The sequence below is a fragment of the Peromyscus maniculatus genome, chromosome 7 (assembly GCF_049852395.1).
Source record: "Peromyscus maniculatus bairdii isolate BWxNUB_F1_BW_parent chromosome 7, HU_Pman_BW_mat_3.1, whole genome shotgun sequence".
In the NCBI taxonomy this organism is placed as follows: Eukaryota; Metazoa; Chordata; class Mammalia; order Rodentia; family Cricetidae; genus Peromyscus; species Peromyscus maniculatus.
In genome coordinates, this window is record NC_134858.1 from 65,445,955 (window position 1) to 65,470,845 (window position 24,891).

Below are 24,891 nucleotides of genomic sequence, written 5' to 3' on the forward strand. Positions count from 1 at the left end.
CTGGTATCTGTGGCAGCATTTCACCTGTGACAAAATATAGTAAAATAACCTAAAAGGAAGAAAGTTGAGATGTGTAAACAGTGCTTATATCACATGTCTTTCAGGGTAGTTGCCTTAAGTATTTTGTCTAAGAGTGTATGAGAAATATGGGATGTAAGAAATATACATTGGGGAATTACAGGCAGTCTTTCAGCACTGTAGAGTTGGGTCATATCAGAATTTCTTCTGAAATCACCGTGAGTTATTTTTGAAGTAGCTATCAAAAGATGAATAAATCATTTCCCTCTCTCTGTCCCTCCTTTTCTCCACCCCCCTCACACAGAGGTGCAAACACACACACACATGCAGACACACACATATGTACACTTTTTCCTTTTTTTTTTGAGACAAGATCTTATGCAGCCCAAGCTGTCATGAAACTTTATATATAGCTGAGCGTGGCTGCTTGCCCCATCTACTGAGTTCGGGTATTACAGGTACATACCATCACACACGACTCCATTATATATTTAATTTAATTTAATTTAATTTTTTAAATTTTTTTTTGGTTTTTTTGAGACAGGGTTTCTCTGTATAGCTTTGCGCCTCGAATTTACAGAGATCTGCCTGCCTCTGCCTCCTGAGTGCTGGGATTAAAGGCGTGCACCACCACCACCCGGCTTATATATTTATGTAAATTAAATATTTATGTGTATTAATTGTAAATAAAATCTATGAAGCTGTTTGTGCTCTCCAGCTCCCCCAGAGCATGCACACGTATTTCCTGTTTGAGAAGGGTCTGGGTGACAAGGCTGTGGAGTTCCATTTGGATGGTTTAGAACAACATTTACAGTTCCTTTTCTAGGAGTTCTCCATCACAAGCGAACAGTTGTCTATCGCTTTCCAACCTCTTCCGGCAGTCTCAGGCAGTGACATCATGCATGTCGTGGCACAGGCTAAACACTGTATCACATAGCAAAGTTCAGAGAGAGAAAGGCGGCTTATCATTGGGAGATCTGGGTAAATAGACTCGGGAAATTACATACCGAGATTCTGAAGCCTGGCTGCAATAGGAAGACTCAAAGTTCAGGACCAGGCTGGACTACAAAGCAAGATCCTGTCTCAAGAAAAGCAAAACAACCCCAGCAACACACAAAAGCCAGGGTTTCCCCTTTCCAGGCACCTTTGAAGCGTCAAGGGAAGTGAAAGGTTATAAAGATAGTCTCATGTTTCCAAAGAGGAAAATCTGAGGTGTTGGAGCAGTCATTTAGTGATGAAGTCGTCATCTGTGATGCTTCCTTATACCTGTCTGAGAAGAACATTGTGATACACGCAAGCGTCTGTTGGTCGTAGTTATGGAGCTTCTTAGTTACAGGAAAACAGAGTTCTGGGAAGATCCCGAGTTAGTGGCATCGGAGCTGTCATATGCTCCTGTGGACACATGGCCAGGTCAGAGTCCCCTCTCCTCCTTCAGAAGTCCCTTGGGCAGTGTGACTTCTTCCTAGACCTGCTGAATACTTATTTTTTTTATTATTAAATTTACATTTTGTTTTAAATTTAATCTTTTTAGAATTACATACACAAATACTATATTTACATACTTTCCACCCCTCCTTCCCACCTCCTCTAGCTCTTTCTGTGTTCCTGTCACTTAGTCTCAAATTAATAATCTCTTCTTTTAAAATCACAATTTTTGGTTACAGGAAAACAAAAGCTACCTCTGCATGCATTTGGTATTGTTCGTATGTACATGTGTTCTGTTTGAAAGCTTCCACCACCTCATATTTTAATGTTCCCTTTCTTCTTTGGTAGGTCACTGATCCAGAAAGGCCGCTTTCATTTGGAGTCACACTGGGAGAATTTAGTTTATTGGTAATGTTGGCTTATTTAAAATTTTTGTGGGATCTGTAAAGTATTAATATTCTGAAATAATCAACTGAATTGCCGGAGGCACATTGTTACTTCACAGAGCTTTCATGTTTCTGAAGAAGTCTTGCTGCACATTTTCTGCAAGCTTACCATTTTTGGTATACTTTTATATTTAGTAATTAGTTTAATTTTTTTACATGTTCCCACATAACAAATGTTAAACCATTTAGAAGAAATGAATGCTGTACCTTACCCATGTGGGAAGGAGCAGATGACTGTGTAGTGTGCTGAGCTTATACTTGGTATGATTTTGTAGGATCTCCAGAGAGTAGACAAAGAGGGTGTGTGTGTGTGTGTATGTGTGTGTGTGTGTGTGTGTGTGTGTGTGTGTGTGTGTTTGTTTGTGTGTGACAGAGAGAGAGAGACAGACAGACAGACAGAGTCACATTGGGATGTATTATGTTATTCATTTTTATTAGATATTTCATAATTCAGGTTGTTGACTGTCTAATCTCTTAAACAAAAGAGAATATGCATATTCTCAGAGTAGATTTTTTTATTACTGTTCTAAGTAACTAAATGGTAAGGAACATGGTTGGGGACATGAAGTAGCTTTTGATAAAACAGAATATTCTGAAAGACCAGACTCGGGATTCTCAAGGGTAGAGAGATCATTGGTTCAGAAGACTTAGCCTAATAGAGTGTTCACAAAGAGCATCCTACTTCCCTTTGAGCGTCTAACATGTAATACAGAAATGAGCACTGGTCGTCTACCCAGCCTGGTCTGGAAGGGTGTACTAGTGCAGATGGTCTCCTCACTGTGTGTGTGCTCTGCGATTCCCCGAGTGTGTGCTCAGAGTCCATGCTGTTTTATTTGCCTGTTTGACAGTTCCCTTTGCCAGCCTGGTCATTCTGCCCAGGCCTTAGGACTCCTGAGAGAGTATCTTGCCTTTGCCGTTTGTTTTTCCTTCCTTCTTAGAGCTTATCAGCCCCTCCTGTGGTCCCTATTGTATTGTGTCAGGATCCATAGCATGTCATCTTCCTAGGTACCAGGATAGGCTTCTAGCTAAACTGCACTTACCGCTAATTCAGAGACCTACCTCGTGTTTTGTGAGATTGAGTCTGTCTGAAGCCTGTGGAGCATTGTCTGACTCGGTTATGTCCTGCTTCAGCTACTACTGGGGTGTTGTAGGTAAAAGGAAGCCTGCTGCCTCTTGTGTACACAACATTCTTCCTTTCGTCTTCACAGGAACCACCTTATTTCTGTGTTAGAGCTGTGTCTGCGCAGGGTCTCATCTTCCCCATGTCCCCAGGAATCTTCGTTTCTTCCTGCTTTCTGTCATTCTTTTTTGTTTGTTTTTTTTGTTTTTTTTTTTTGTTTTTTTTTGTTTTTCGAGACAGCGTTTCTCTGCGTAGCTTTGCGCCTTTCCTGGAACTCACTTGGTAGCCCAGGCTGGCCTCGAACTCACAGAGATCCGCCTGGCTCTGCCTCCCGAGTGCTGGGATTAAAGGCGTGCACCACCACCGCCCGGCTTTTGTTTGTTTGTTTTTTGAGACAGGGTTTCTCTGTGTAGCTTTGCACCATTCCTGGAACTCACTCTGTAGCCCAGGCTGACCTGGAACTCACAGAGATCCGCCTGGCTCTGCCTCCTGAGTGCTGGGATTAAAGGTGTGCACCACCCCCGCCCAGCTTCTGTCATTCTTTTCTAGATATAGCTTTCTTTTTCTCTTTCCTTGCATCTTCTCATAAGCAACTAAACACTTTTTCTTTGAGACAGAATCACACTATATTGCCCTGGCCAGCTTGGAACTCACTAGGTAGACCAGACTGGCCTTGAACTTATAGAAATCCTCCTGCCTCTGCCTCCTGAGTGCTGGGATTACAGGTGTGTGCTATCATGCCAGTCTTCACGTTCTTGTCTCTTCCGCACAACTAAAATTAAACAGGCCCTGCTTAACTTTCTATCTGCAATCAGACTCTCTAACCTCTTTTCCCTGCCCTCTTTCCAGCCAGGCCTGTTCAGAACTGCCTGTTTTCTGCGTCTGACTCCCACTCAGGGCATCCTAATGCTTCTGCTTTTGAAGCCGTTCTTAAGCAGTCCTCAGGAATGCCATCAGTAAAGGTGGACGCTACTGGTGCTTGTCAGCCTGCTGAAAACATGATGACCTTCTCCACAGTGTACTCACCAGCTCCCTGTTCTTACTCTTGTTTATGACTTCAGACATATACCCAATAATAATTTCCTGAGCGGAGGAGCCTAGTTTAAGTAGAATTTCTTCAGTTTTAATTTTCATTGTTTCTTTGATTTTGTCATATAAATATATAAAGAAGCGGCTGACATTATTTGACATTACTTAGGTAACTTAAATTTTTAAAAAATAACGTCTATTTGTAAAGTGTGTGTGTGTGTGTGTGTGTGTGTGTGTGTGTGTGTGTGTGTGTGTGAGATGTGTGCATGTGTGGGAGAGGAGGGGAGAGGACGGGCATGTGTGCACCACAACATGCATGTGGAAGTCAGAGGACAACTTGTAGGAGTCTGTTGTCCCCCATTCTACCTTGTGGATCCTGGTGTCGAATTCAAGTTGTTAGCCTTGGTGGCCAGTGCCTTTACTCACTGAGCCGTCTGGCTGGCCACTTCTCTTCCTAAATGACTTGGTTATTGCATATAGATTAGATACTGGAGTGCTGGATGACACGTACTGCTTTGTAAGAGTTGACCCTCTCTTCTTTTTAGACGACAAATGAACACTGGACTCCATGCATTCTAAATGAAGCAGAAAAAATCATATATAAGGTACTTTATTTTTCATAATAAGGTTTTAGAATTTCTTGCTGGGGATCAATTTTTTGCACTCATGTAGATAAGATCTCTAAGCGCTGAAATATCTGTTCAGCCAGATGTTGGGGCAGAGCAGCGACATGGGAGTCCAGCCTCGGCAGCCAGCCTGGAGAGGTGTCTGGTTTCACTTTGCCCCCCAAGTGTCATCACTTAGTCATTTTAATGCAAACACTGCCAAAGTGTCAAGTACATTTTAAGGATAGATCAAAAGTCACACATCTTAGCCCTCAGAACTTTGGAGAGGGCAGGAGGAAGTACAAGAACACATTGGTGTATAGTAAATGAACCGATTCTTGGTAACTGCTTTTGGCCATATAAAATGCTGGTGTGTAGAGGAAACCTGACTACCTTTGTATTTATGATAAAACTAGCAGCATGCCTGGAAATATTGAGTATGCAATCTCAGGTATCCCGGACAGTGCCTCTCAGTGTGGTAATCTACTTATGTTTAACATTAAAGACGTCTAATGTATTTATGGAATTAATGTTGTTTGATTCTGAATTTTAGCCAGTTCTGGGTGATCTGCATATGCCCACTTTGAATTTAAAAAGAGTTAAACACGGGCCGGGCGGTGGTGGCGCACGCCTTTAATCCCAGCACTCGGGAGGCAGAGGCAGGCGGATCTCTGTGAGTTCGAGGCCAGCCTGGACTACCAAGTGAGTCCCAGGAAAGGCGCAAATCTACACAGAGAAACCTTGTCTCGAAAAAAACCAAAAAAAAAATAAAAGAAAAAAAAAAAAAAAAGAGTTAAACACTATGTTTTAAATTAGCTGTCTTAATCAATTTGTTAAATAACCTGTTTCTGAATTCTAAAATAATGCTTGTTGCCCTTGACAGACTTAGGTATTTTGTACTGATTGCGTGTTTAACAAGTCTGCCCCATAAAGCAGAAACATATAAAACGTGTTGAGTGTCAGAGCTATTTTAACAGGGTTGATGTATTCCTTGGCAAAGTTAGGTCATTAGGGAAAATTCTGTTCAATATGAGTGACTAAGCGAGACCTAAATGCCCTAGATCTAAAGTACTTGCTTTATCTTTAGAGTTTGTTAATAAAGATGGGTCGGGGTGGAAAAAGTCCAGGATCTGGTTTGGATTAAGTTTTTGCCACATGACTTTCTGTGATCACTTGTCTACTCTGAAGTTTAGGTTCTTCATCCTTCAAGTGAAGGATCTGGAGACAAGCAGCATCCCCAAATGGTGTTTTATGAAAGACTAGGTAATTGAGGTATAGGATGTAGAAAGAATAATTTGTGGGTAACCAGGCAAGAGAACTGGTTAAGCTCCACCCCATGCATAACTGAGCATGTGTGTGCTCTGTGTTTACCTGCAGGACTGCTCAGTGCTTGCCATGGCTCATAAGCATGGTGGTGTCAGCCTGTCTGTAGCTTTCCCTGCCTCTTATTGGCCACGGGCTCCTCTCCCGCGGTCCTCCCCAAGGCAGCCATTGATAACTGCTGGGGGAAGCTAGTGTTTTCTTATTTAGCAAAACAGTCTGTTATGTGCTCAGTTCTCGCTGTCTGGTAATTGAATGAATGCGAATCTCCTGAAAATGTGTTCCCAGAAACACAGTTTAACAAATGCTAAACTTAACCAGTCCTATGTATCTGCCCCCCTTCATTTCTGCATATTTTCTTTCCTTAGAAGTTCAGGATTTCAGTGAGCATGAGGGCAGTTGTTGAATGCTGATGGGCAGTTTCAGGGTGCTGTGCCTGACCACTTTCATTTTTCCTGCGTAGCTTGTGAAACTTGACAGCCTCAGTGCCTACTGGAATGTTGGCTGCAGCATGTCTTACCGTGGATCAAGGGAACACATCTTGGTAATTTCAGTTTCTACCTCGAAGTGCCAACTACACACCAAAAGTGTGTTGGAAAGGGAGGTCCTTCATGAGGACAGGCGGTCAGTTATTTGTTTAACTGGCCTATCAACTAAATCATAAGTGTGAAAAAACTTTTGAATTCCCATCTGGCTCTTTAGAAAAGTGAGAGTCTGAAGGTCTTTTGGAAACCGTTCCCTCGACAGTGACGGGGAGACCATTACAGTGCCCTCTGTGGTTGTTCATGCTCATTTTGGAGGCGTTCTTAATATGCTGTTTCCTGTGAGGAGTGTTGTGACTTGACTATGCCACCTGTCAGACCCGGAGCGGATTGGGTCTCACAAGGGTTGAAATAGCTATGATGATGATCTCCTACATGGTCGATGGACGACCCAGTGTTTCAGTGTCCTGAGCCAGTGTCTTATTTCTTCAGTTAGAAGATAGGGGCAAAATTATCATACTTTTGAATTGAATAAACTTTACGTCTCCAGAAACATTCTAACGGAGACTCAGTCTTCAACTAGGACTTTGTGGATATTTATCTGTCTGTGGGTGGTTTTCATAGAGAAGAGCATATTTATGCTCCTAGATATTTAGGCCTTTGTATCTTTATTGTAAGGAGAAACACCTATAAATATATGCTTTATATTTTTCTTATGGATTAGTTGTTACAAAGAGAGCAGTGAAGGTACTGATGTGAGAACCATTCTTTTTAAACATTTTTTATATATGTGTGGCTAAGTGTGTATTTCTCTTTCATTCTCAAATCTCTTTAGGATCAACTGAAGCGTGAAATTCTTACAAGTAGAAACATCCCCCCAAACTATCAGTACAGTGAGTACCAGGGAGAGTTGATTTACAGAGGAGACATGGAGGTCAATGTTGTCACAAACGTTTCTGAACGAAGTTACTCTCACCAACAGAATGTTAATTTTATGGTATTTGGCTATCCAACGTGTATACAGCTCCTCAGGACTAGACTGCAACCTTGCAGTACTGGAGAATGGTGGAGGAGGGCGGAGGAGCTGTGGCCACTCCTGCCGCCAGCCTCCTCCGACCTCTGTGCGTCCTCCTGTCTGTGGGCTGTTTTTTTTTTTTGTGGTTTGGGCTCCTCCCCCTCCCCTTTTCTCCCCTCAGTCTTGCTCCCTTGCTTCCCCCTTTTCTCATTTTTCTCCCCTCTCTCCCTTTTGGAGTCTTTGGGTTTGTGTTATTCAGGTCACCTCTAGCAGTGTAAGCCAACCACACTGGATTTTAAAAAGTGAACTTTGTACAGTTTGGGGGAAGTTTTTCCTTTATTTTTTGGACAGGGCTGCCTGCTTTTCTATTTACTGCATCTGCTTCTCCGTTTCAGTTTCACCCGAGAAGCTGTTTGTTTTTATTCAGTGAACTTTGTAATTCTTCATAGTCAGTCCTAGCGTCCACGTCTGTCTCCTTCCATATTTCAGTTGTCCTGGTTCTCTGTGGTTTTCTTCCTGTCCTTTGTAGCTCATTGCCACTAGATTATGGCATTTTCTGTTTTGTTCATACATCTGAATAATGACAACATTTTCAAGTGTTCCCAGTTTGTAAAAAATTTCCGTTTCATTGTTAAGATAACTAGCTCAGAGAACGCACAACGTAATTCTCTGACATTCATGAATAATATGTCAGTTCAAATGTCATACAATCTAATGAAAATTACAATTACCATAAAGCAATCCATCTATATGGCTTTCTGACTATTTATAGTCATCATCCCTAGGAAACTTGTTGCTTTTACTATCACTTAACCTCAAGAGTATTTTCAGTTTTTGCTAAGGTTGTCTGTGTGTGATCAATTTGAAAACAGTATACTGTAATTTGTTTCCTAGGATGGTTTTATTTATGTTTCTGTTTCTAAATTTTGTCAATGATTAAGATAGAAATTAGATTTTACTTTTACAATAAATTATTAAATCACAGAGAAACCCAGTTGTAGACAGGAACTGTGTTCCACATACTCCCTACCTGGAAGCACATGGCTCCAGTTAACTCTAGGGAGATTGGGTTTAGCCTGTAAGCTTCCTGATTTGTTTTACACAGATAAGTGGATCCTTGTATATCTCTCCCTTTTCTCTCTTCTCTCTCCCTGTATATCTGTCTCTGTCTCTGTTTCTCTCCGTTTCTGTCTCTCTTTAAATTGAAAATGGATTTTTTTCATACAATATATTCTGATCACAGTTTTCCCCACCTCCTCCCTTCCCAGATCCTCTCTGTATCCTCATCCATCCAACTCCACACCTTCTTCCTCTCTCTTTAGAAAACAGGCAAATTAAAAAACAAACAAACAAACAAGAATAGAACAAAACAGAGAAAGAAAAACAACAAACAAAAAGCATGAGAAACACACACACACGTGCAGAGACACAGGCACACAGAGAAAAGCCAGAAAAACACAGAAATGGAAACCATAATATGTAAACAAAACACTAGTAAGGTTAAAAAAATGCCCAGACAAGGCATAATGAGACAAAAAAGAAAAATCTCCAAAAATACCACTGAGTTAGTTTTGTGTTGGCTGTCTATTGCTGGGCATGGGCCAGTCCTTAAGTGTGGTTTATATACTCAGTGAGACTCCCTTGGAGAAACTAAGTTTCCTTCGTGAAGTTGTCAGATGGAGACAGCTTCTTGGTTAGGGATGGGAAATCATGCCCACCCCCCACCCCCGTTAGGGCTGGGACCCCCTCTGGCTTGGACCCTCGCAGGCCCAGTGCATGCTGCCACTGTCTCTGTGGGTTCACGTGCCTTGCACATTTCCTGATGGTGATTTTCTTACATGCGCATGGCATTTACTTTGTCACTTTCAAAGTGCGGTCGTCTCATAATTATTCCTAGTTGTTCATAGTTAAGAGCATGTAATCATACCTTCTGTCTTCCCATGTGATGTCAGTTTTCCAGCCAATATCAGCCTCTGCAAAACTCTACATGAATCCCTGTGCAGAATCAGAGTTCAAAACACCCAAACTTGATGGGAACATCGAAGTACAAAATATTGCCATCGAGCTGACGAAGCCTCAGGTAAGGTTCCCTTGGATACTTCTGGCTTTAATCAGCTTTGAATCCTGAATTTCAGTTGTCCTTGTCCTGGTCATTCTCTATGGTCTGGTGGTCCTTTTGTTTCATTCTGTTGGCAGTGAATGCAAAAAAAAAAAAAAAAAAAAAAGGTGGGTTGTGGGGGACTTAAAAGAGAATTTTCAGACAGTTTCCATTAATCTGACCTTTTTCACAAATGATACTTGATCTTATTAAACTGTAGTGGATGATATTTCCTTTTAATTCATAATTATAGGAGAATTGTAGTGTTTTTCTTCCCCTTTTCTCTTCTCATCTTTTAGACTGTGTGTGTGTGTGTGTGTGTGTGTGTGTGTGTGTATGTGTGTGCGCGCGCGCGCGCGCGCGCGCGCGCACGCACGCACATGAGTTTGGGGTTAGAAGACAACTTGAAGTTATCTGCCTCCACCTTGTAGGCTCTGGGAGTTGAACTCAGGTTGGCAGGCTGGGCACAAGCCTTTCCTCCCTAAGCATCTTGCCAGCCACTTTTTAAAAAACTTTATTTCTATTTATATGTAGTGTGTGAGCCTCTGAATATATGGGCTTGCAGGAGACTAAGGAGATGAGGTGAGAGTGTTAGGTTCTTTAAAACCGGAGCTATTGGAGGTTGTGAGCTGCCATGTGGGTGCTGGAATTAAACCCCAGATCCTCTGCAAGAGCAGCCCCTGCTCCTAACTGCTGACTCATCTCTCCAACCCCATTGCCTCAGTTTTTAATAACAGACACTCAAGTACCACTCCTTTAGTTTTTAGAGCAACTGTCTTTCCTGTGTTTGTTTTCCAGTGTGGCTATAGGCTTGGAGGCTTTGGATAGCAGCCCTGGAGATCTGAATTGAGAGGACCAGGAATGTTGATACCTGGGCGTTTAGTTTAATGCTGTCTAATAAACAGAATGTAAATGGCATTTGTCACTCCAGCTTTTCTAGTAGCTACATCACCAAAGGGGAAAATAACTGCTTTTCATCTGTTTATTCTTTTTTTTTGTTTGTTTGTTTGTTTTTGGGTTTTTCGAGACAGGGTTTCTCTGTGTGGCTTTGCTCCTTTCCTGGATCTCGCTCTGTAGACCAGGCTGGCCTCGAACTCAGAGATCCGCCAGGCTCTGCTTCCGAGTGCTGGGCTTAAAGGTGTGCGCCACCACCACCACCGGCTCGTCTGTTTATTCTTGGTGGTCCAGAACTCACTATATAGCCCAGGATGGCTTTGAACTTGCAGCAATCCTCCTGTCTCAGCTTTCTGAGTACTAGGGTTATAGATGTGTGCCACCATGTCTAGTTTAGAACAAACCTGAATAATCTATTTTACTTAATGTTTCTATAATTTTATTTTATAACATTGTGAATATAAATTGTAACTAGAATTTTGTGTCCTTTCTCCCTAATGTCTTTGAAATGTGGGATATAGTTCATTGTTGAAGTTTAGGCTAGACACATTTGTCAAGTGACCCTTGGGTTGAATTGTATTGAGGAAAATTCAAAGGAAGCTAGACCTTATTCTGCTTGAACCTGGGATCATTCTCACCCATTTCTTGTGTGTTTCTCTTCATTTGAACTGTTTGTCAGGCGTACACAACACAAAGTTGTGTTGGTAGTAAACTGAGTGCTTAGATAGCTTCATCTTGCTTATGCATCCATTTTTCTGGAGCAGATTGAGAGTAAAAAAATGAGACAAAAAATTGGCAAAAATGAGGGTCCAGATGAAAAGCAGACATGTTTAGAAACACAAATACAATCAATACTGGGAGACACACCATTTCACTATTGCATTTATTTCCCATTTTAGAATATCTGAAAAAAATGAAGTCTATTATTGGTCATGTGACAGTCTGAATACCAGCAGAGTTGCCTTTTATAGAAGAACTTAAAATATTGTGCTTTAATTTCTAATTGATAATCTCAAGTTTAATCAGGTGTAGTTGGTATATTACTGAATTATCAGAGATTTTGGGGTTCTCAAGAAAGAGAGAATCAGATCTAATTTTTATTTTCATGTTCACTGTAACAAACCTAATTTTGCTCTTGTCTCAATAGTACTTAAGTATGATTGACTTTTTGGAGTCACTGGATTATATGGTTAGAAATGGACCATATAGGAAGTACAAACCTTGTTTACCGCTTCACACCAACTGTCGGCAGTGGTAAGTTAGAATTTGTTCTTTTAACTTAAAAATTATTCTCTCTCTCTCTCTCTCTCTCTCTCTCTCTCTCTCTCTCTCTCTCTCTCTCTCTCTCTCTCTCTCTGTGTGTGTGTGTGTGTGTGTGTGTGTGTGTGTGTTGTAGATGTGAAGATGCGCTTGCCTGTGTGACTGTTTGGAGACTGGAGGTTGATGCCCTCCTCAATTGCTTCTCTATTCTCAGTCCCTATTTTTTGGGACATAGTCTCTCCCTGAATCCGGAACTCTCCCATTTCAGCTCTGCTGGCTGGCCAGCAAGCCCGTGAGCTCTGCCTTTTTGTTCCATGCCCCTTCTCCCCAGCACTGGGACTGTAGGTGTGCACCAATGAACCCAACTTTTATGTGCGTTCTGGGGGTGCAAACTCAGGTTCTTGTACTTGCTTATCCAGCACATGGACCACTGAGTCATTGCCTTAGCTCTTGTTCTTTTATTTTATGAGAAATGAATAATTATATAGTCCGGGCATTCAGAGTTAAGAAACCTTTAAGGTCTAGTTGTCTAGACTCTTCCAAAACAATAGGAAAAGAGAGATTTTTTTTCTATGTTGCTGATGTTGTCATCCCCCCCCCCACAAATGCCTTGTTGTATATTCTGCTTCTAGAATCCCAAAGTTTTGTCTTTGCATTCAAGACTTTGAGCATGTTTTAAAAAGTCTTGTCAGTCATCCATATGGACTCAAGATTACAATCATTAGAACACAGCCTACAGGCATGTTTCACTTACCAGTGGAGATCTTATTATGTGACATGCTTTTCATGGTTGTGTGGGCATCATGCAGTGTGAGCTCAGATAGCTGTGACATCACAAGATATAAATACAATTGTCTGCAGCCGTTGTGCTGTATGTGGTCTGCCATGTAGCACGAAGTTGCTGCCCAGCACGTGACTGTACTGTTTTTCATATACATCATTTTGTGCTTTTGTGGGTGTGCTTTGGCATATTCTCTTCCTGGGTGTTTCTTCGCTCACTTTGTTTAGGTCAGAGAGTTGTACGGGGGCTTGCAGTGTTATTGTTGGAGGTATTGGAAGAAGGCGAAGAAGAAAACAAACAAACAAACAAATCAACAATGTAGTGTCTCTGAAAAGTCAAAACCATTTTCTTACATCTGTATATTCCTGTGCACATTAACAAAATTTGACTTTAGGTGGAAATATGCAATTGATTCTGTTCTTGAAGTTCATATAAGAAGATATACTCAGATGTGGTCATGGAGTAACATAAAAAAACACAGGCAGTTACTCAAGAGTTACAAAATTGCCTACAAAAGCAAGTTAACACAAACGAAAGTCTCAGAAGAACTACAGAAACAAATTCAGGTATGTTTTGAATGTTAGTATTGCTGTATGTCTGATCACCCTTTAATATTCTCTGTTTGTTTGTTTTTTCAAGACAGGGTCTCACTCCATAGCCCTGGCTGGCCTGGAACTCACTCTATAGACCAGGCTGAGATCTGCCTGCCTCTGCCTCCTGAGTGCTGGGATTAAAGACCTGCACCACCACACCCAGCTATTTTAATATTCTTATGTATACAGTTTGAATTAGAATATAATTTGACAAAGAACAGACTCATGGCTTTGAGAAAAACTACATGAGAAAATAGAGTATTCTTTATTTTTTCTTTTCTTCCTTTTTATTAACCAACCGTCCCTTTTCCCTATCATAATGTCACATATGGTAAAACTGCTACAGACTATTTGGGAAAATGAGTTTGGTTTTTCTAATACTGTTTAGAAAATGGACATCAGACTCATTTAAATGTTCATTTGTTAGATCTTGTTTTGTTGATAAAAATTCCCTTACTTATATAGTAGTGGTCTCTCCCTTTTAGAGCTTAAAGAATTATTTAGAAACAAAACCAAACAAAACCCTGTTCTTTCTGAGAAAGGCTTGGAGTCTTCCTTGTGCCCTGAATACAGAACCTGCTTACTAGCATCTGGTGCCATCGAGTCACGGTGTCCAGGATGTGAGACCGGACTGGACTCTTGTACTTAGGAACCATGGCAGTCACTAGTGTGAGACATCAGGAAGAGCGTAGGTGTGGAGGCGAAGATCCGGAGTCAGGCGCTTGGTGCTTACCAGATGTTCTGGTCACAGACACAGGTTCCTCAGCTTCTGAAGTTGAGTGTTTCTCCTCAGGAATAAAGTGAAAACTACATCTGTCTTACAGTCCTAAGGGATGTATAAACAACGTTCATGAATGACCTGAGATAGGGCCATCCAGTAAATGTTAGAGTCCCGGTGTCTCCTTTACTTTATGTGGTGACTTACATCCCTCCCCACTTTTTTTGTAATGATATAGTGGCTATAAAATAATACAGAATAGGGGAGAGTAATAAGTAAGGATTTTACACACACACACACACACACACACACACACACACACACACACACACCTAAAGTGAGCCTCCTTTTTGGATTGTTTTTCACATTTTATGTCTTTAAAATTCTGTATATATGCATGTCTCTGTGTGTATTTGTACAAGCAAGTACAAAGTACAAAGAGGCAAGAAAGGGGCATCGGATGCCCTGGAGCTGGAGTTAGAGGTTGTGAGCTGCCAGAGTTGGGTGCTGGGAGTTGAACTCCTGTCCTCTGCAGGGGATCCAGGGCTGTTTTCTAACTACCTCTTCAGCCCTACCTAAACCTTTTTGTTGTTGTTGTTTTTTGTTTTTTTCAAGACAGGGTTTCTCTGTGTAGTTTTGGTGCCTGTCCTGGATCTCACTCTGTAGACCAGGCTGGCCTCGAACTCACAGAGACCTGCCCGGCTCTTCCTCCCGAGTGCTAGAATTAGAGGTGTGTGCCACCGCTGCCTGGCCTTCTAAACCTTTTAAAAGGTGTATCTATTTTATTTATGTGTGTGAGTGTTCTGCCTGCATGTATGTCTGTGCATCACGTGTGTGCCAGGTGCCCGCGGAGGTCAGAAAGGGCATTGGATCTCCTGTTGCAGAAGAGCCTCCATGGGGGTTCCGGGAACTGAACTTGGGTCCTTTGTTAGAGAAGCCAGTGGTCTTGACCTCTGAGGCATCTCTTCAGCCCCAGCACAGCTCCCATCGTAAACATTCTTGTTTTTATGTGCAATCATTTACAATGTCTTACAGAAAAAAAAAAACAACTTTATTTTCAAACTATTTAAGAGGGATTCCATTTTTTTTTCTTATAAAACTTTCCTTTCTCTTACTATGGAAATTAAAATAATTGAAAGCCTTCTGTACATTTTAGCTCATGCTTTCCTTAGGCCACCACCAGTGTTCAGGACTGGGTGAGTCCATCAGTCAGAGAGTATGGCTTTTACCTAATCATTATTTCTCTTCTTTTGCAGGACTTGGAGAAGAGTCTCGATGTGTTTAACATAATTTTAGTGAGACAACAAGCACAAGTTGAGGTAATCATTTTTTATGATGTTAGCTGACTTTATTCTTTCTTAATCATGTTTCTGTCACTACTTTAAACCCAGGATGGAGAAATCTTCGTTTTATGGGAAGTTGCTGAGGTTTACCCGAATGAGAATAGAGATTAATTCCCTATTGCTTCATTTAGTCTCTCGAGAAAACTAACTGGAAAAAAGCCACTAACATGCAAAGGAAGAGCTTTCAAACTGTGTAATCTAAAATTTATAAAAAAGTAAATCTAAGTTCTCTATCATTCCAACAACTCAAAACTTTGCAGTTTACATTCTGCATCAGGCTCGTGGTTTTCCTTATGACTTAACATACTTAAGCATTCCCCCCCTTTTTCCTGTCCTCTTCCTTCTTATCTCTTCCCTTCTGCTATCTTTCTCTTATTTTCCAAAATCAGAACCAATTTGTCAATAATGTTTTTATCCTGCCTGTCCACCAGGACTTTTTGTACCTGTTTTTTTTTGTCATTTCTCTTCCTTTTCAGTGATTAAAGATGAATTTCAGATTAAATAGAGCTTATAGAACCATTAGAAAACAGATCAGCAGAAGAAAGGCTATGCTCTCGTTCCCTCATGTGTCATCTGGAATGCTGAGCTACTTACTGCCCATAGCTGCCTACCTTTCCTTTTAAGTCCTTCCTAGAGCTCTCGAAGGCATACCACCCCTGTTCTGTGATTCTGGGGATTGAGCCATGCTGTATTTTTCAGCTGTCTGTCCAGTCCATACTCATTTTAAAGTGTGACTAAAGCACATGTACTTATTCATTTATCTAGCAAAAACTTAACGAATTTCTGTCATTCTAGATTATGGTTAAGTGTGTGGACTTGAAGGTCAGATGGTCCCAGTTGTATAGGCTTTTGACTTTGTGACCTGAGGCTAGCTGTTTAATCTCTTTGTGCTTTGGTTTTCTCATTTATAATGGGACCTGTGTCCTGTGTTTATTGTGGGGATATATGATAATTCATTTAAAACACTTGGACTGTTATGGGCCCGGCCCTCAGGAATGACTAAGTAAGTGATTCTTTTCTCCTTCTTCTTTGTCATTTGTATTAGCACATGGGAGTGAGCAACAAAGAAATCCCTTCCAGTGGGAGAGAAGGATAATAAACATACAGTTAAACATAAACATAGAGTGCTGGGGCTAGACCGTGAGGATAATTGGGTTTGAAGTTTTAAACAGGAGGCCAGAGACATCTTCACTCAGAAAGGGAGATTGGACTGATGACCGAAGGAGGGTGAGGGAGATGCCAGGGAGTTGTCCAAGGGCAGAGCTGAACCAGCAGGAGAGAATACATGGTCCCAGTTTAAAGGATTTGGTCTGGGAGCTCATGGGGCTCCTTCAGGGGATGCTGTAACGGAGGGGAGGGTGGCAGCCACTGTGATGTACAGGAAGTGGCAGAGTGTAGTGGAGGTGGTGCTGCTGGGAACCGGGAGATCATCATCTTGGGTAGGCTTTTCTTAGAAGCAGCTGTGGGTTTGGGCTTTTATTCTGGCTTGGCAAGTCTTTAATACTGCTTTTGAGAAACAGGATGTTGTGACTGGGCATGCTTTAGAACTCATCCTAGCTGCTTTGCAAACAGCTGTAGGAGAGAGGATGAGGGTACAAATAGGGAGGCCACTTGGTATTGACCTGATTTGGGATGGGTGACAGGAACATGCTGGAGATTGGTTATAGTGGAATAGATACAGTGTGCCAGAGTTTAGATGTTTTGAAGGCAGAACCCATATTGCCCGATATAGGTTAGATATGAGAGTTAGAAAGCCTTGGGTTACCTTGGTATAGACAGTTGAAAGTGTAGATCTGTCATCAGATGAGATGGGGAAGACTGGGTTGGAACGGCTTGGGTGTGGTGTGAGAAGATCAGAGTTCACATCAGATGCAGGAATGTGAATTCAGAGCTCAGAAGAGAAGTCTATGCTGTGCGTATCAGTTCAGGATGTGGTAGACCAGTGAGATAGAATAAAATCACCTAAGGGAGTAGAGAGGAGTTGCAGAGATTGAAAGTCTTCTGTTGTCATGCTCAGAGAGATGGGAAGCGACTCAGAGGTGACCAGCGGGTGGTTCGGAGTTGAAGGAGGGAGCTGTATCAACACAGCTCCAGATCCAGGCAGAAAAGGGCTGCCAGGAGAGTGACCTGACCACCTGTGACTACCTGGGACAGGTGCACCTGAGTGGCTGCTGAGCTTCAGACCCGACCTGTTACATGTGTGGAATGCTTTCAAATAATCTTCCTTTCTTCTTTCCTTTTTGGATGACTGACTGTCTCTGCCTGTCTGTCTTGCTCATTCTGTCTATACACAAACACTACATGCAAATTGTCTATATAAAATGTATATAATACAAACACACAGTGTGTAGTATATATGCACATATATGTTAATGCTAGAATGAAAATACCCTGTTTAATACATCTTGATAGCTTTTCCTATCTATTTCTTTCTTCACTCTTGAATGCTTGCACTCATGGGTGACATAAGACAAACACTGAACATATTCCCCCTGCTTAGCGTTATATTCAGTCATCAAACTCCTCTTTCATTATAGAACTTAACTCTTTTGACTTCTCTTTTGTATTGTTTTTACTTTTTATTATGGGATACTTAAGTATGTTAATGATTCAGTATCCATTGAAAAGTCTCTTGAAAGCGAATTGGCAGATTGTTAAAATCGGGGAATGAGAAGGTAGAGTCTAAATCATTTACCCCTTTTCTTCATACTTGTTTTCTGGTTTTGAAAGATGGGCTAAGAGAAGGACCAGTAGGAAGCGCATTAGGATTTATTTCAGGCCAGAGGTGAGATGGGATTTGAGAACTGTTTCTGTCACTGTCTCTCTCTCACTGTGAACTAGTTAGCAAACCGGTAATGTGTGTAAATTCTGAAATGCGCTTTTTAGATTACTCCATCATGAGTGCAGAAGCATCTTCCTTTAAAGAATCCTTTTCATTTTATAAACCTGTTCTAGTGTCTCCTTAGACACCTGTACATTACAGTACCTAGGGAAATTCATAGAGTCCTTGGCTATAGCTAAACAGCGCGTCTTCCCCCAAATTCTATCAGTAGGTTTGGGAAGTAGGTTGTCTGTAGACCACACTATCCAGGCCGTACTGTGAGCATCATTTCAGAAAGAATTGGCCTCCTCTCCTGTCTTACTCTATTGAAGCATTAAACAAAACTGACCATGGTTATACTTAACAGTGAACAGAGTGTTTCTTCTGAATGAATTTTCAATTTTTATTTTTCAGGTCATTCATTCTGGGCAGAAGTTAAGAAAAAAGTCTACTGAGGCAGGCGAGAAACGTGGCTGGTTTAGTGGGTTTTGGGGAAAGAAAGAATCTAAGAAGAAAGATGAGGACTCATTGATCCCTGAAAGTAAGTCTCAAGGCAGGCAGTCATCATTCACTCACAAGGAACAGCCACGCAGATTCTGTTTCACATGCCCAGCAGAGGAACACATGAACACATGGGACAGGCTATGGAATTGATTTCTTTTTCTACCTGGAGTAGAACTTGAAAGTTCTTGAGAAATGACTTGTGAGAAATTTAACATGTTCATGCTTAGAGGTCTCAGCGTTCTGTATTCCTTTTTGTGAACTTTTAGATGGGTTTTAGTGACAAGGTAAGTTTTGAAATTTTCAGCAAATTTAAAAATGTGTATACCTGAGAAATGAATTTCCTTACCAGTGAGTATCTTTTTGTAGTTTCTTAATACAAATAGTCAAATACAGGGTGGTTTTTTGTTTGTTTGTTTTTTAAATGAACCAAAGTAGAGTGTTAGAAGGAATTAGTTGGCTGATTTTGCTTTAGCATTTGTGTCTGTGGACTTTTTTTCCCCAACATAATATTTTTATTGATTATTTTTAAAAAATTTGTCTTTAAAACCATAGCCATTCATTTCCTAAAAGACCGTCTTGTCTCATAGCCATCGATGATCTCATGACTCCGGAGGAGAAAGACAAGCTCTTCACTGCCATTGGCTACAGTGAGAGTACCTACAACTTGGCTTTGCCCAAGCAGGTAGGTGTTGGGTGCCTTCACAAGTGTCTTGATTCACTTGCTGGGTTGTCTTGAGTTGGGCTAACTTAGTGATGCTCTAAGTAGCTACTGAAAATGTGTTGTCTTTAGTTTGGTTGCCTAATGCTGTTCTGGAGCCTTCCCAGTCAAAAGTCTCAACTGTAGGACAGCTTGATTAAGTGAGTAGAGGAAGAGCCTGGTGAAAATCCTCACTAGAGCGTGCGGTTGAATCTTTGAGGTGTTTTTCTTGTGAAGTTTAGTGCATAGCAAGAGTGAACAGATCAAAAGCATTCTGTGTATTTGACAGGTTGAAAAGTCACTGGCTACAGGTACTGCCAGTGTCAAGGTTTGCAATATTGCAGCCATCCTAGAATCCCCACACCTCCCCCATCTCTTCCCCAGATATAACCAGCGTCCTGATCTGTACCACGGTCACTTCTTTCCTTTCCTTGGGTGTTTTGCTATGGACACCGTGATTTTGTTCTACGTATTTTTTCATCTTTCTGTAAAGGGAAGCACAGAGCATGTTTTCTCTTGTCTGCCACTGTCCTTGGAGCCGTCTCTGCGTGGCACCTAATGTATTTTACTCATTTTCATTGCTGTGCAGGAGTCTATCACTTGAAAATACCAGAACTTACTTATTAGTGCTTTTGTTGAAAAGCATCTGGGTTGTCTTTATTTTTAGTTCGCTTGCACCCCCCCCCCCCCTTTTTAAACTGTATGTTTTCATTCCCACTGAGTAAATAACTAGGAGTGAAATTGTTGGGTCATAGGGTAGATGTATGTATAACTTGAAACAAGAAGTTCCCCACACATCACTCATTGTGATGGCCGTTCTTCACATGTTTACTTTGAGCCATTCTAAGGGGATGATGTGCAATCCCACTGTATTTTTAATTTCTATTTTTCCTGATAATGACGTTGAGCATGTTTCCGGGGCTTGTTGGCCCTCCTGTGTGATCATTTGTAAGTGCCCACCTTAAGTGAGGTAAAGAGGTTTGTCCTCCACTGCTGACTGTGGGACTCTTTGTGGGTTTTCTTACAGGTCTTGTGTCTTGTGCTTTTGGGAAAACATGCTGCTGTGGTACCGTTAGAGATTATGTTGACTGCAGAGATGATTTTGGGGAGATGGAAAGTTTCATCCAGTTGCATCTTGGGTTGACATTGCCTTTATTTCCCTTCTCTTGAGTGATGTGCGCTGTTTTCTTCCCTCTAGTGAAGATCTGTTTGTAATTAGTTTCCCAAATTTTTGCTTTTTTCTAAAAATAACTATTGTTTTCCCATGTGTCTTAAGGATACTCCCCCAGCCTTTGTGTTTAAGATTCTAGGTTGTTGATTCCTTTTTAAAAAGAGTTTGAGTCCATGATTCTATTGCTGTTTGGCTTACACTGTTTGTCAGTACATTCAGCTGTGAGCTGTACTGTATCCATTTATGTTCATTCATTTCCTTTGTATGTTGTTTTAATCAATGAAGGGCATTTTTATTTACTTAAATTTTTCATAGTACAATTTTCTAATTTTCCTGTCTTCTTGAGAATTTCATATAGGAATGCAATGAAATATGGTCAAATCCATCTCTATTTCCCTCTTCCACTTCCCACATCTCCCCAGATGTCCCCCTCCCAACTATTACTGTTTTCTTCCTCCGTCCCCCATTGTTGTCTGGCAACTCACCAAGTCCACTTGATGTCGCTCATTCAAGATACGGGGCCATGGAGCGGAGAAATCTCGGTGTTTAACTCGTCCGGTTTTCAGCATTTGCTGTGGTATACATTGACACCTGCTCTTGTTCACGTGGTTTGGCTGTCACAGGTCTCACCATCGTGAATAGTTTCTGCCACAATGCTTCCTCACAGTGTGAGCCGTGCCCTTGTGCTGTCCTCTGTCCCCTTCTCAGCGCTCTGCATTTCAGTCTTTCCGCTCTTCATTTGGAGAGTTTCCTCTGATTCCCTTTAGCTGTGTGTTCCCGGGTCTCCACCAGACCAGATGATCGATCGCGTTTCCTCAGTGCCGCTGCCTTGTTTGAGACTCACCTCAGAGGCTGTCTTCATGCTCTTAAAAGTTCACACGCTCTGAGGGGAAACACGTCCCCAAATTCTTTTCCTCAGCTAGAAGATTGGTTACATGCTAAGTTTGCTTAAGTGGAAGCTTCTCAGTGGAGATTTTCTTCCTCTAAAGGATTGTCACTGTTTCTTTAAAACTAAGCAGATGAGCTGGGATTGTTTGTAAGTGTGCTGTCTGTCCAAGTAGCCTTGCGTTGAGTTTTCAGTTCAGTTATAGAGAGTATGTAGAATATGTCAGTGCTGGAACCTGTAGGTTTTGTTGAGTCATTTGATGATTCGACATATTTAAGATGAAACCGTGAAAGTCAGAATTCATTCCCATGATAACCATTTTCATGCATTCCTCTATTTAGTATGTGGCCCATATACTGACTCTGAAGTTGGTGAGCACCTCTATTATAATAAGAGAAAACAAGAATGTTCCAGAAATCTTGAGGATTCAGATAATTGGCTTGGGTACCCAAGTATCCCAGCGACCAGGAGCACAAGCACTTAAGTAAGTTTTTAAGAAGTTAACTTCATTTTCATTTACATTTAGGATTTTAGGCTCCAAATATATATTTGGTTTTTTTCGAGACAGGGCTTCTCTCAGTAGCCCTGGCTATCTTGGACCTCACTCTGTAGACCAGGCTGGCCTCAAACTCAGAGAGATTCACCTGCCTCTGCCTCCCAAATATTAGGATTAAAGACATGTGCCACCACTGCCCAGCTCAGTTATGTAATCTTACGCAGCATGAAAGAAGATTTGTTTATGTTTTATGGTGAACAGTATAAGTCACTGTTCTATCTTTCCTCCTTGCCTCTGCAAGTGTTTGTTGGGCAGTGTTTTATTAGAGTGTCTGCACACGGCAGCTGTTCAGGGTGTAGTACATTTCTGTTTTCAGGACTTTTACATTGCATTTGGTAAGAGTCTATACAAAGAATTAGTTCAAGACCATTTAACACATTAGACAGCTTACCGTGGAGCATGGTGTGAAATGCCCACAGGTAGACTGCACGGCTCAGTTGTGGTCAAGAGTAACCGAGACAGTAGGAGGTGGAGGCAGCTGGATGGGAAGGATGCCAGGAGAAGCAGGAGGAGGATGTGGGAGTGGCGTGGACACAGGATGGTGGTATTATCTGTGTTTAAACACCGTGACCAGGACGTGTGCCATGTGCTGGGGTTGACTAAAGTGGGTTTTTATGTGGATGGTAAACAGCTAAAAAGACAGTGACTGACAGCAACAGAGGCAGGTTTTGTAGGTAAACGAAGGCCAGCCTAAGAAGATGAGCTGTGACTTTGGCCATGGGGCTGGTTCTCAAAGGAAGTTTCAAAGGAATAGCTATCACTTCACCTGTTACATGCTTGCTTTTTCCTTATTGGATAGGATAGAAGCAAAATTAGAACACTGGTACGTCACAGGCTTGCGACAGCAAGACATTGTGCCATCACTGGTGGCTTCCATTGGCGACACTTCATCGTCCTTGCTCAAAATTGAGTTTGAAACCAACCCTGAGAGCAGCCCTGCTGACCAGACTCTGATCGTTCAGTCCCAGCCTGTGGAGGTCATCTATGACGCTGTAAGTGCAGGCAGGGGTGACTTCAAGCTGTTGGGGAGTTGGCTTAATATGTAAGTCCACTTGATATGCAAACACGAGGCTCTGAGTTCGAATTCTCAGCATTCAAGTAAAACACCGGCGTGGGCATGTATGTGCCTGCAACCCAGCACTGTGGGAGGTGGGCAGGAGGATTGCTGGGACTTGTTGGCTGCCAGCCTAGCTCCATGTTCAGTGAGAAGCCCAGACTCAAGGGGAGAAGTCCGGGAGTAACAGGACAGGACAGCGTGTTCTCCTCTGGCCTCTGCACACGTGCATGGGTGCACTCACCTGCACACGCACATGAATATATATTCCGTACACATATACCATATACACACACAAAATTTTTTAAACGTTTTTTTAGTGTTGAAAGGATGGCTCAGTGGATAAAGGCACTTGGCTGTGCAAGCCTGATGACCTGAGTTCAATTGCTGGAACCCATGTAAGGGTAGCAGAGGAGAATTGACTCCACAGAACTGTCCTCTGACCCCCCTCCATGTGCTATGATATGCGTGTGTGTGTGTGTGTGTGTGTGTGTGTGTGTGCGCGCGCCTGTGCACAAGCACTCACACACAGATGATAAGATAAAGCTGAAAAGATTTTATATTGTAGTGGAACACATATGACAAGATTTACCATCTTACACATTCATGGTAAGATCGTGGTTCAGTTTGTTTAGCACATTCACAAATGTACTAAGTTGCTGTACAGCTAATCTCCAGAACTTTTCCCACCATATAAAATCTCTGATATTTGTATATTCAGGTTTTACACGCAGGTGAGAGTGGCCAACTTCCCCCTTGTTTCTCCTCCAAATGTCAGAGCATGGTGAAATCCAAGTACAGTGTTGAGTGATGGATTTACTTTAACTGGAGGCTGAAACCAGAGGCCACGCCATTTGCTAGTACCGCATGCTGCTTAGACCTCTTGCCACTGCCGTGAAATGTACAGGTTTTCCTCTCTCCAGTAAGCTCACTAGGCTCTGCCATGCTCGCAGTTGTCTCTCCCTCCTGAAGGGAATGCAGAGAGCATCTTTGGATTCCTTAGTCCAGAGCCTCAGCTATTTATAGTTGAGGTAAATCCTTTAGATTTATAACGTAGATTTGACATCTAACCTGCCTGTCGTGTTTTAAAATTCTTTTACAGAAAACTATCAATGCTGTAGTTGAATTCTTTCAGTCAAATAAGGGGTTGGATCTTGAGCAGATTACATCAGCCACATTGATGAAGCTGGAAGAAATTAAGGAGAGAACAGCTACAGGTGACATTTTTAGTGTGTCTCTCTGCACCAGCTAAACTTGAAGCATGTCCATCGCAATGGAAACATTGTGTTTAAAGTAGTTGAGGTTGTCTTATTTCTGTTTTAAAATTCGGCTGTGTTCTGTGGCTAACTCAGGCTTGTATAAGTTGTTAGACTTCCTGAGAAAGAGAGTAATGGAGGGACAGATGCTTCTGTCTGCCTTACACCCAAGATCTTGTGCCTTGAAATGATCTAAAGGTGACCCTCCATCTCCTTCCTCCAAACCATTCACCATGCTGTGCATGCCTGGTTTAAAGGACGCAGCAGACTATTTCATCAGGCTGCCTAGACAAATACTAGTTACCTAGGCTTTACTGTATTATGTATATACGCTATGAGACATTTGTTTCCTGTCAACTCAATGCAATGTTTACTTCACATGATGAACTGAGAATCTACTTTTTGACAGAACCGACACTAATATCTTTCAAGTTCAGTTCTTAGTCTTTGTGGTAACGGTATCACCATGTAGTTCAACTTGACCATATCCTTTTTTTCCTGGCCTTGTTTTAGGACTCACACATATTATTGAGACTCGGAAAACCCTCGACTTAAGGATCAATCTAAAGCCTTCTTATTTAATAATTCCACAGACAGGTTTTCACCATGAAAAGTCAAATCTTCTCATTTTAGATTTTGGTACTTTTCAGGTAGGTGTGTGTGTGTACTTTTCTCTTTTTATCTTTGACAGTTTGCTAACCGTATGTCTGATAGCTTGCTGTTTTTCTTAAGTTCACTTAAATTAAGCCCAGACTTATTTCACACATATTGTATGGCTACCCAAACAAAGAAGTGTCAT

The 24,891-nt window shown here is 41.7% G+C and overlaps 1 protein-coding gene across 3 annotated transcripts in view; it reads left to right on the forward strand.

Moving 5' to 3' along the window:
- The window catches only part of Vps13c (vacuolar protein sorting 13 homolog C), a 153,880-nt gene that overhangs the window by 32,905 nt on the left and 96,084 nt on the right, over positions 1–24,891 (forward strand). For all 3 annotated transcript variants that reach the window (XM_006979296.4, XM_076576580.1, XM_006979294.4), the window contains 14 exons: positions 1,792–1,851; positions 4,584–4,643; positions 6,427–6,507; positions 7,281–7,338; positions 9,413–9,540; positions 11,600–11,706; positions 12,888–13,059; positions 15,061–15,123; positions 18,383–18,509; positions 19,060–19,154; positions 21,568–21,710; positions 22,582–22,774; positions 23,939–24,053; positions 24,606–24,742. In XM_006979296.4, the coding sequence (XP_006979358.1) occupies positions 1,792–1,851; positions 4,584–4,643; positions 6,427–6,507; positions 7,281–7,338; positions 9,413–9,540; positions 11,600–11,706; positions 12,888–13,059; positions 15,061–15,123; positions 18,383–18,509; positions 19,060–19,154; positions 21,568–21,710; positions 22,582–22,774; positions 23,939–24,053; positions 24,606–24,742 (1,539 nt within the window). The remainder of the gene's footprint in view (positions 1–1,791; positions 1,852–4,583; positions 4,644–6,426; positions 6,508–7,280; positions 7,339–9,412; positions 9,541–11,599; positions 11,707–12,887; positions 13,060–15,060; positions 15,124–18,382; positions 18,510–19,059; positions 19,155–21,567; positions 21,711–22,581; positions 22,775–23,938; positions 24,054–24,605; positions 24,743–24,891) is intronic.